Source organism: Molothrus aeneus, chromosome 10, assembly GCF_037042795.1.
Source record: "Molothrus aeneus isolate 106 chromosome 10, BPBGC_Maene_1.0, whole genome shotgun sequence".
Taxonomy (NCBI): Eukaryota; Metazoa; Chordata; class Aves; order Passeriformes; family Icteridae; genus Molothrus; species Molothrus aeneus.
Window position 1 is genome coordinate 21,541,647 of NC_089655.1, and position 11,628 is coordinate 21,553,274.

Here is an 11,628-nt window from a genome sequence, read left to right on the forward strand (position 1 = left end):
CCTGACCTGCCAGACAGACCTGCGGCGGGTCGGGGAAAGAATGTTATAGGTAAGAAATAATAAACCTTGAGAACCAGAACAAAAAAAAATCCTGATTCCTTCTTCAACAGCCGGGCTAGGAAAAAGAAGCTTGTAAGTATCCCAGAGTCACTCTGACCAGCAGAAATTATGAGAACTTAGGGGTCCTTTTGACTCTTCTTTCTTTCTTTGCTGTTTCAGTGAAAAACTCTGTTCCCGTCTCTTGCAGGGCTGCCAGTGCAGGATGGAGACGCAGCCACAGCCCTGAGTGGTGCTGCTGCCCCTCTCTGTGCCCAGCTCTGCCCAGCCCAGCACCATGAGCGGGTTCCTGTCCCGGCTGGACCCGCGGCGGGTGCCCTGGGGGGCGGCGGGCCATGCCCTGCGCGCCCGCGTCCTGCGCACCAAGCCCGTGGAGTCCATGCTGGAGGGCACGGGGGCTGCAGCCACCCAGGGCGCCCGGCTGGCCAAGGTGCTCACCACGCTGGACCTCATCTCCCTGGGAGTGGGGAGCTGCGTGGGCACCGGCATGTACGTGGTGTCCGGCCTGGTGGCCAAGGAGATGGCGGGGCCCGGGGTCATCGTGTCCTTCATCATCGCTGCCGTCGCGTCCATCTTGTCAGGTGAGTTTTTGGGTAATGTGCCATGTCCTGCATCCTCTCCCTTCCTCTCACTACTCAGCACCACAAGCTACAGGGAGGTAGCTACTCAAAACCTCCCCATCAACTCAAAACCGTTTCCCACAGGTGTCACACAGATCATGGGGTGTGCTGTCCTTGTTGCCCAAAGATCAGACCAAACCTTGTACTGGGAGCCAGAAGCCAAACACGATTATCCTGATCAGCTGCCAATGGCTTCTACAAGGATGGAGCCTGCAGGCAATATTTTTGAGATATTTGAGAGTTTTGCAGAGTGTGTTCTAGGCCAAGAGCATGGCCAAGCCACAGGACTGGAGCAAGAGCTTGTAGGAAACTCAGTTCCAACAGGAAGGATGTCAGTGGCTTGGGTAGTACCACGGCCAGCTTCTTTTGTTGGCATGGCTAAGAGTTAAAAAATTCCTCAATTAGTTCTGGAGTTGATTTCATTGGCTCCCATTCATGCAGGGTCAGCCTTTGAATTACCAAACAAAAAAAACCCCAACAAACAAATGTGCAGGGAGAGAGAAATTATGTATTTTAGTGAAAACACAGTGAATTCTGTCTCCTCCGTAGGAACCCAGCTGAGCATATGGCTTGAGCTGCAGTTTCTCCATGAAGCCAGTACTGCTGGCATTTGTCCTTTCCAGATCAGTGCTAACACGATGATGTGATGTTCCTGCTCTCTCTGCTCAGAGGACTTTGCATGCTGTGTCAGTCTGGTATCCAGCTTTTGTCTGTGCATTGTATAAAGAAACACGAGCAAATGGCAAAGGGCTTTGATAGAAGACAGGAAGAGCCAACACAGCAAAGTGACCCAGATCAGCTTTTCAAAACTTTGGATTTTTGTCATGAGAGGTGGAAGCACATTATGGTCTTTCCCAGAGTTTGCAGTGCTCCTCCATGGAGATCCCACCAAAGTGAGTGGGAGTTTGAACCCCTGATGTCCCTGCAGCCCAGAGGCACAACCTTGGCACAGCCCGGGGAAAATCCTCAGGTTCCCTCCAAAGCCCACAACAAGAGCTGAGAGCTTGCACTGAGATCCAATGCTTATTTGTGTGCCCAACACAACAAATGAACCAAAATGCTTGTTTTTTATCCAAGGCAGTAGATAGCATCAGTGTCTCTCCTTCCCCGCTGCAAAGGTTTTGTTGGCAGAGATGCAAACCAAGAGCAAACGGAGTTTGGGTGGGTCTCTGCTAACAAAAACACCCTGTCCTCCAAAAGGGGTTTTTTCACCCCAGACATGAGCCTTGCCCCACAGCAGGAGCTCCTCCCGCCTTCGCCCACAGGAGCCCGCTCCGCTTTCATCTCCCCTTGCTTTTGTAGCCCTGGGAAAGTGTTTTGTGAGGGACGCAGTGTTTTGATAGTCTCCTTGGCTGCTTCCTCACTTCATCATTAGCACTGCTGTTGTTTGTAACAGCAACACTTCTTTGGCAAGTAAAACCAAGTAAGAATTCAGGAGCTGGACAGGCTGTTAGACCCCTTGGGGATGTGATTTCAGCTTTCCCATTGTGGTCATGCCTGGTGTGCCAGGCACTGAGTTTGGGCATGTGCGCATGAACAGATTTTAAGGAACTTTTGCTTTGTCCATCCCAGATCCCTAAGTCAACCCCCACTGCTTGCAGAAGTGAGACCAGAAGGGTTTTGGATTTTAAAAAACTCCAAAAAACAGACAAACCAAAACCATCCAGGTCATATGGCTTCCCAGGGGGACAGCCATAGGGAAGCCCTGCCACAGGGAAGCTTTTTTCCACTATTAAGCCTGGTTTCAGAAAGGGACTTCTCCAATTTCATCTACTCAACAAATTCCACTTATGCCTTCCAAGTTTTAAGCAACACATACCTTATCAGGGTACTCACAAACACACTATAATTGATTAAACTGATAAATTAAATCAATCTCTTCTGTTCTCTCACTAGAAGAGTTTTCATTCATCTCTCAAGTAGAAACGCTTGCCCAGCTTCCCTCCACAAAGCCTCCAGTACACTTCAGGCTCCTGCCATCAGCTGTGACCACCAGCATTCCCCACTTTCACCCCTGTTTATCCAAAACCCCTCCTCAGCAAAAATCAGCAGTTTGCATCTCACCCAACCCCATCACCCTCCCCATAGCCTTTCCTACCAGCCATTTCTTACCCCTTTAGTGATCTTCTGTCCTAAAGCAATAACCTACTTTGGAGCTCAGTGCCACACTCTTACCTGAGAGTGGTGCAGGAACAGGATCAGCAGCAGCCAGGATGGAGCAGGGCAGAGCTGAGCATGTGCCTCAGGTGCTGCTGGCTGCAGGATGAGGGCTGGGCTGAGGGGCTGCAGCTGCCTGGGTGGAGCTGGAGAGATGGGAGTCCTTGCTCTGTGGGAGTTTTCCTTATGGAGCTGCCTTTTATATATCAGCACATGGTGATCATGAAATGCAATGGACAGGCTCAGTGACTTGATGAAAATAATATGCCTTCCTCAATAAGCTGGCTGCTCTTGGTTGATGAAAGATGCTCCCTCTGGGTTTCTTGTATGGTAGCATGAATTATTTGGAGTTACATCCAGAGCAGCTGAAAGGCCCCTCTCAGAAGTTATTTTTCCCCTGAATCATCCCTGCCATCATGCCAGTGCCCTGTGGGATGTCTCATGGTTCCTGTGCAGCCTTGTGCCAAGTATCAGTGGCAGGGTCAGCACCCACATCATGGCCACCACCATGCCACCACACCAAAAGCACCAGTTCTCATGCCACCAGTTGTGCTGCCCAGTGGCTGCTCTGTGGATGGGATCTTGGAAGGGCCAAGACCACTCAGCTGTGTTTATGTCCTGCTGAACAATGTCAGTGACTGTATAATTACACAAGTGTAATGACTGCCACACCAACTGCACAAGGGTAGCAGACATTCAAGGAAAAGAAATTATCCTCTGTAGAATGCTTGCTCTTTCAAAAAAACCACTGTGTTGTCTTGTTTTCTTCGGAAATTGCAAACACTCTTGATTGGGGGGAAGAAGAGAAATCCGTCTCCAAATTAAACAGTTGTGACAGGGAGGATGCACCCAACCTCTCTCTGCAGTTCCAGAGCTGGGCTGGCTGTGCAGGAGCACTGGGAGAGCTGCATTCCTCTGGATACAGGGAAACAAGGTGCTGAATAGCTTGAACTGCCAAGGAGTAACTGAGTAACACAGTTTTATTGTGCAGTTACATTGTTAAAAAAAATAATAATTTAAAATATTAATAATAACAACAATAGTAATAATACAGTGTGAATGCAGCAGATACTAATATATATTATATATATGTTTGTGCATAATACATGCTGGCACCTAATGTTGATACAACCTATTGCTGTACCCAACCCCTAGTGAAAAACAGCTCTTCTATTTTGGGATCCAAGTAGAATAATCAAAAACTCCAACATTTTATACATATTCATTTCTTTGCTTTAGCATTATCATTGTGTATCAATAACCATCGTCTTCAATCCTTATCTTGTCGTTGGCTAAAACGAGAGCTACAAGAAGGAGTGTATATATATATATATGTATTTTTAAGGCCATGAAAGAGAGAAACTAGATACTTGTCTTCGTCAGAGCACCAGTTTCATAAATCATTCAGGCCTGCAGTTATCTGTGAACGCCATACCTTTGCCGAGTGCATGCATTTTTCATCAGCTTTGAATAATGACTGTCGGTAGGGCTGGATGGATGATGGAAACCTCTTGTGGCTCCTGTTGGGCTGCTTTACAGAAATCAAGTTTTGAAGAGTCCCATTGCAAAGCAACCCACATTCAAATGAAGCAGTGAATGGAATATAAAAATCCTCCAAAAGCAGGAAAACAAGCACCGCCAAATTCAGCTTAAGAGATTCAACAACTCTGTGTTTGTACAGTGTAAAAATCGCACTTAAGGAAGAGCAGCCACCTCATAACATTTTTATAAATTATTCATTCCCCTCTCTGTACTAAACTGATTGCAAATTTGAAGCAATTATTATCTTCTAAATGGAGAATATTGGTTGATAGAGAGCTCAATAATTACTACGTGTTTACTCAATGGTAGTATAACAGCCTTAACCAATTCACCCATATGAACTTTACTGGGGTCTTTGGGACAGGGGCCTAATCAGTGTTAAATATGCAGGACCCTTTCAGCACTTGTCCTGAGTAATATTTGGAGAATTTGAGACTAAGTACATCCATTCATTTTTTAAAAAAAGCTAATGGTTGTTTTAATAAATCAACGTGTCAGGGTCAGGTTTTTATTAAAAATTATCCTGACATAGTAAGCGCACAAGGAGTTCAAAAAGTATTGAAGTCTGATGAATCCTCCTCCCAAACATTTACAGTTAAATACTTTTTGCTTTTCTTTTCTTCTTCTGCACAGTTAGTTTTGCAAATATTCTTTAGAAGATTTAAATATAATATTTTTAAGTGTTAAAATAAGTTATGTTCTCTATTTAAGACGTCTTCAAACTCCTCTTGCCTGGGTATGAACAAAAGTAGGGATGATCAGGACAGTGCTCATGCCTGGATCTGCAGAGCAATAATGCAGGATGAGTGTTTGGAGATTGGAAGTTTGGGGCAGGGAGAGGTGTAGCCTTCTGTGGCATCTTCCTCTGGGATGAGACTGTGCAGCACTGGTCCAGGATCCCACGTAAACGTCTGGCTGGTTTGAAATATTTCCTAGTGGAAATATTTCTGGTTTTTAAGCCAAGAAACAGGGTAAGGAGGGTCACCATGCGATGTCTCTGTGTTTCTGATGTTGCCTGCAGTCCTGACACCTCCTATCACCTCTGGGAAGGTGGCACCCAGGCAGCTTTACTTTTTCCATTTCCCAACCTCTTTTTCCTTACACCTCTTCCTCTTTTTCCAACCAGGCGTTTGCTACGCTGAATTCGGCGTGCGCGTCCCCAAGACCACGGGCTCTGCCTACACCTACAGCTACGTGACCGTGGGGGAGTTCGTGGCGTTCTTCATCGGCTGGAACCTGATCCTGGAGTACCTGATTGGGACAGCTGCAGGTGCCAGTGCCCTCAGCAGCATGTTTGACTCGCTGGCCAACCACACCATCAGCCGCTGGATGATCAGCAGCGTCGGCACACTCAATGGCCTGGGTGCGTCCTGCTGGGCACAGACACCTCCATCAATTTGGGCAGGAAAAGTAATTGGAAGCTCGTCAGGAGTCAGACATGGATATTAGGCTTCATTCATTATTTACTGTCTGGCTGGCTCTGGTATTTTGCCTCAGCAGCCTGGCGCACAGGCGGGATTGGAGGGGATGGGATATGGGATATTTTGAGCCCCTTTGGGATGAGTTGGCATTTAGAATATGTGCACAGAAATAGTCGAATGTCAGAGGGTAGGGGCAGCACAGAAACCCTTCAGCTGGTGCAAACACTCCGCTTGGTCCCCTTGAGGCACACAGAATTTTGTTAGAGGACACAAGCTGGTGTCTGCTGTATCCTGGGGACTGGGGGCTGTGGTGGTCCTGTATGACCAGGAGCTCCAGCAACAGTCCATGAACCCTACCAGTAAGCAAACCAGCCAGCTGTCCTGTACCTGTGTCATGAAAACTTCATGGCTGATTGATTTTTAATGAGTACTTGGCAGATACATGTTATGCAAATTGGGACACTGTCATTGGTCTGTTGCTCTCCCAAAAGTCTGAAGAGTGTCTTGAGACATCAAGATTTATCACCTTAATTAAACGACTTTAGCTAGTGGAGACATGGGCCTCTGGAGACCACTTTTGCAATGAGACCAAAAGAGTTCTGCAAAAACTTCAAGGTCTGAAAAGTGTTTAAAACTCCCCCACAGAGATCCTGGATATTCTGTGGATGGAGAGTAGCACATCTCTTTTCTCTCACCTAGGGAAAGGAGAGGAGTCGTACCCTGACCTTCTTGCTCTGGTCATTGCTGTCATTGTCACCATCATTGTGGCCATGGGAGTGAAGAACTCGGTGGGGCTGAACAACGTGCTCAATGTCATTAACTTGGCAGTTTGGGTCTTCATCATGATTGCTGGTCTGTTCTACATCAAAAGTGACAACTGGGCTGAAGGGCAATTCCTGCCGTTCGGATGGCCAGGGGTAAGTCCTGGGAGCACAGAGGGACACACAGAACCTAGGTGCTGCCACATACTCAGCCTTGCTCATGGTGTACACACCCCCATTCTGCTGCACCCTCCAGATCCCAGCCCTGCTAAATCCACCTGTGCTTTGGCCAGGGATCTTCAAATCCCAGGAGTGCAGGCTTGGATCCAGACCTGCTCTTTCCACCAAACCCAAAGAGTACAGCAATGCTTCATCTCCTAACTCCTCTTAGCATAAACACAGAACTTTTCCAAAATGTCCTTCTGCAGAGTCAAACTCCACATGGAAGTATCCCCAAGGAAATGACACTAATTTCCAGGCAATGGAGCAAAATGCTGTGGCTATCTGAGACAGGGAGCTCCAGAGAGCTGCCTCAGCCTCTGCGGAGCGGGGAGATACTTTTGTTGGCTGGTTTTCAACAACAATGTTCTCAAGAATTTGTTTTGAACACTTCATAATGCCACCTGCCAGCACTTATTTTATGGATGTTCCCTAAAAGCTTACTGAGAATTTGGACATATTTGGCTTTTTTAGCTTGCTTGCACTGGTTTTTATCCAAGGATGAACAGAGACTGAAAATATCTCAGCTGGCCTAAACCCAAGATAATTTCTCAGATTTACACTGCTCAATTCCATTGGGGTTTTGTGCCGAAAATAAGCAAGAAAGTAAAGTAAACCACGAATCTTGATTATTGAAGGGGTCCCAAACCTGCATATAGTCCCTTCACCTTCATCCAGTAAATCAATGCCTCTTTGCCAGAGAACAACAGTGGGGAGATGAACTCTGAGGCTCACTTGAGAACAGAGGTCATATTTACCTTTGGGTTGTGCTTGGGTTGTTATACCATACAATAGGAGTGAAAAAGAGAAAATGGAAAATATCTGTTTTACTCCAATTCAATGTACCAAATTTCTCTTGGCAAAAAAAAAAAAAAAAAAAAAAAAAAGTAGTTTAAAAGATATATGCATACCCAAAACACAAAAAGCCTCAGTAGGGTGGTCTCATCCTTTTCAGCTGGTTTATTGTCTCACAAGTTGTTTGTAAAAGTAAATCCACCACCAAGCACAAGTGTGACATCCCCAACAATGTAAGGCATATTTTAGAAGGATAATTACAGACAGTCCCTGAAAAAGGGGAGTTTTACTGTGTGCAGTATCTCTTGACAGCTGAGATGACAGAGGTGTGATGGACAGGTGGTACCCAGCAAGCTCCAAGGGTTTCACAGCTCCAGATCAGCCAGGCTGTCTTCACCCCGCTCCAATGTTCCTTTCCTATAAATGTCCTCACTAATATTGTATATTTTTAAAAATCACATTAAAAAAAAAAATAACCAAACAGTACAAATAATTCCTCATCCAAGTGCTCCAATGTGTGCTCCTAACCTGTCTGCAGCTTCCAAGCAAAACAGAGGTTGTTTGGGAAGCGGCTCACATCTGACGGCTGCTGCTCTCTCCTGCTTCCTCTGCGAGCGGATCTTGCTGCCACATGAGACATCTTGCTAAGGCAGAACATGTAAACATGTTCCAGATCCCTACTCATAAAAATGGATTTGGGGTGGAGGATTGTTAAAGCAAACCTGAAGTTGGTTGATTGTCTCCTCTGACAGTGGCAGGATCTCCCAGCGTATTCAGGCCCGGCAGGTTTGTGGGGTGAGCTGCAGATGCCTCCATGGCTCAGGGCACAGGTTGAAATCTTTTCCCCAGTCAGATTGATGGGTATGGGGTGCTCCCAGGGTCAGTTCCCATAGCTACACCCCCTGACCTGTGGCCACTCGCCCTTTAGCTCAGACAAGGCACAACAGCGCTGCTCCATTTTTGCTCAGCTCCCTCTCTCTGGCTGGGTGCCAGCCTCCCTCCTGGCACCCAGATGTTTGATCCTCCCCACAGGTGCTCAAGGGGGCTGCAACCTGTTTCTATGCCTTCATTGGCTTCGACATCATTGCTACCACGGGAGAGGAGGCCAAGAACCCCAACACCTCCATCCCCTACGCCATCACAGCCTCGCTCGTCACGTGCCTGACAGCTTATGTGTCTGTAAGTAGTCCCTGCACAGGTGTGAGTGTGCATAAATATGTATGGATGCATGTAAATATATATATATATATGTACCATGTGAATCCTTCTGGGCACCTGCACAGTGCCTGCCAAGGCTCCTCTCCGTTTGTCCCCAGGCTCCTGTCACCTGACAAGACCCCTCTGCCAGCTGCAGGGACATGGTGGCAGGCAGTTTTTTTCTTGTCCCTATCCACAGCTATTTTTGCACCCAGGAGAGAAGCAAAGAAGGAGCAGCAGCACTGCAGCATCCTTTCTCTCCATGTTTCTGGGAAAAGCAGCACTGCCTCTGCTGGAGATATGGGAGAGGATCCAAGTGAGGGGAAGGATAGGCAGGGATGGCTGTGTGAGATTGCACTGCTCTGCACCCCAACAAAAGCATGCCTGTGCTCAGAGATTTTCCTTGCAAAAGAGCAAAAATTAGTTATGAAGGAGATTCTGATAATTTCAAAGAAACTCGCCTCTCCTGCATGGGAGTGGGCTTCTCATGAAAACAAATTCTTTGACTCAAATAGGGCCAGAGTGTTGCTCCAAGCAATGCAATCTGGATTTGGGATCTGCCCCAGCATTATTTCCCAAACAGGAATGTAGCCAAAGTTACTAACCCTGTTAGTAACTCTGCCAGTCCCACCAGCCTCACCAGTCCCACTTGACTCCTGCATCACCCCTGAATTGAGGTTCAAGCACCCCCTTCTTGCCTTTGAGTAGCAGAGACTAAGACCCCACAGTTTTCTGGATTAACCACCCTACAGTAAAGTGTAAACAGACCTAATTCCAGCGTTTTACATCCCCTCCACCCTGAGAATCCCCAGCAACCCCCAGTGCTGATGCTGACAGCCCTGTCCTGCTCCTCTTGCCTTGCCAGGTGAGCATGATCCTCACACTGATGGTGCCCTATGATGCCATCGACACTGAGTCCCCACTGATGGAAATGTTCGTGGTCCACGGCTTCTATGCAGCCAAATTCATCGTTGCCATCGGCTCCGTGGCTGGCCTCACTGTCAGCTTGCTGGGCTCCCTCTTCCCAATGCCCAGAGTCATTTATGCCATGGCTGGTGATGGGCTGCTCTTCAGGTCAGTCATACCCACGCGGGCATTTATTTCTGGTCTCTTGGGATTTGAGGGGAAACTGTGCTGGGGGGTTTGGGGGTCCCACACTGTCACTACAGGGAGCAATGGGCATGCACAGGCATGGTGGGTGCAGAATGGGGCACAAGCCAAAGCCAAAGCCTTGTCCTAAGGGGAAAATATCAGGAGCAGTCTACCCTACAGTTTCTCATTTGGTGCTGTTACCTAGAGATTCTGATTATGTGGGGATAAGTGTTTAATTCAAGAGCTACTTGAAAAGGAGAGCAGTTTACATGGATAAAATCTGTACTTATTTGCAAGTATCTGAGTGCTCATTGCAGAGCTGGTCAGACCCAGATCTAACTCCAAATTCAACTTCAGCAGTGTTGCCAGTCCCCACTTGGAATCAAAGTTCCAAAAAGCAACAAGACCTGAAGGGATCCCTGAGACTGTCCCCTGCAACCAGGGAAGGGTTATTGCAACAGGGACCCTCTGTGATTTTAACCTTCTGTAACTGTTCTGTGCCCCAGGTTTTTGTCCCATGTCAGCTCTTACACGGAAACCCCTGTCGTGGCTTGTATCGTGTCCGGGTTCCTGGCAGCTCTGCTCTCCTTGCTGGTCAGCCTGAGAGACCTGATTGAGATGATGTCCATTGGCACCCTGCTCGCCTACACCCTGGTGTCCGTCTGCGTCCTGCTCCTCCGCTACCAGCCCGAGAGCGACATCGACGGCTTTGTCAAATTCCTCTCCGAGGAGCACACCAAGAAGAAGGAGGGCATCCTGGCTGACTGTGAGAAGGAAGCTTGCTCCCCTGGCAGTGAAGGAGAGGAGTTCTCTGGCCCACCAACCAACACGTGCGGGGCAAAAAATCTGCCGTCGCTAGGAGACAATGAGATGCTAATTGGGAAATCCGATAAATCCGCCTACAACGTGAATCACCCCAACTACGGCACCGTGGACATGACCTCGGGGATAGAGGCAGATGAGTCTGAGAACATCTATCTCATCAAGCTGAAGAAGCTGATCGGCCCTCGGTACTACACGATGCGGATCCACCTTGGGCTGCCGGGCAAAATGGATCGCCCGACAGCGGCCACCGGCCACACCGTCACCACCTGTGTGCTCCTGCTCTTTGTCCTCATGTTCATCTTCTGCTCCTTCATCATTTTTGGGTCAGACTACATCTCTGAGCAGAGCTGGTGGGCTGTCCTCCTGGTGGTGCTGATGGTCCTGCTCATCGCTGTGCTGGTGTTTGTGATCTTGCAGCAGCCAGAAAACCCCAAGAAGCTGCCCTACATGGCCCCGTGTCTGCCCTTCGTCCCTGCCTTCGCCATGCTGGTCAATATCTATCTCATGCTGAAGCTCTCCACTGTCACGTGGATCCGATTTGCTGTCTGGTGTTTTGTGGGTGAGTACCAGGTTCATTTAATTTAATTTTTTCACTGGCACTCTTTGGGAAGGGTGTTGGTAATAACAGCTTCCCTAATTAGAGTGCATAGGCTGATGCCTGGGAAATACCCAGTCCTTCTCATCTACCCCTTGCCATCCTGAAGTTTTTAGAAATCTCATTTTATCCAGCCCCTGAACCACAGCAAAATGGAAAATTACACCTCCAGAAAACATCAGTTTCATGGAAGAGAATGACTACATGCAAAGGTGACTATTTTGATGGCTTTTTTGATGCAAAGTAGGCGGGTTCTGGAAATTGCCTCACAGGCAGGTTTTGTACAGAAATCAGTTTGATTTCTTGCTCTGTCACCCACTTGAGCTTTTCAGCAGCCCACACCAGTA

At 47.8% G+C, this 11,628-nt stretch overlaps 1 protein-coding gene across 1 annotated transcript in view; it reads left to right on the top strand.

Annotated features, from left to right (window-relative positions):
* The window catches only part of SLC7A14 (solute carrier family 7 member 14), a 29,723-nt gene that overhangs the window by 13,674 nt on the left and 4,421 nt on the right, over window positions 1-11,628 (top strand). Inside the window, exons 2-7 of the mRNA XM_066557061.1 lie at window positions 248-638; window positions 5,503-5,739; window positions 6,497-6,714; window positions 8,605-8,751; window positions 9,635-9,843; window positions 10,368-11,245. Of these exons, the coding sequence (XP_066413158.1) occupies window positions 335-638; window positions 5,503-5,739; window positions 6,497-6,714; window positions 8,605-8,751; window positions 9,635-9,843; window positions 10,368-11,245 (1,993 nt within the window). The 5' untranslated portion in view covers window positions 248-334. The remainder of the gene's footprint in view (window positions 1-247; window positions 639-5,502; window positions 5,740-6,496; window positions 6,715-8,604; window positions 8,752-9,634; window positions 9,844-10,367; window positions 11,246-11,628) is intronic.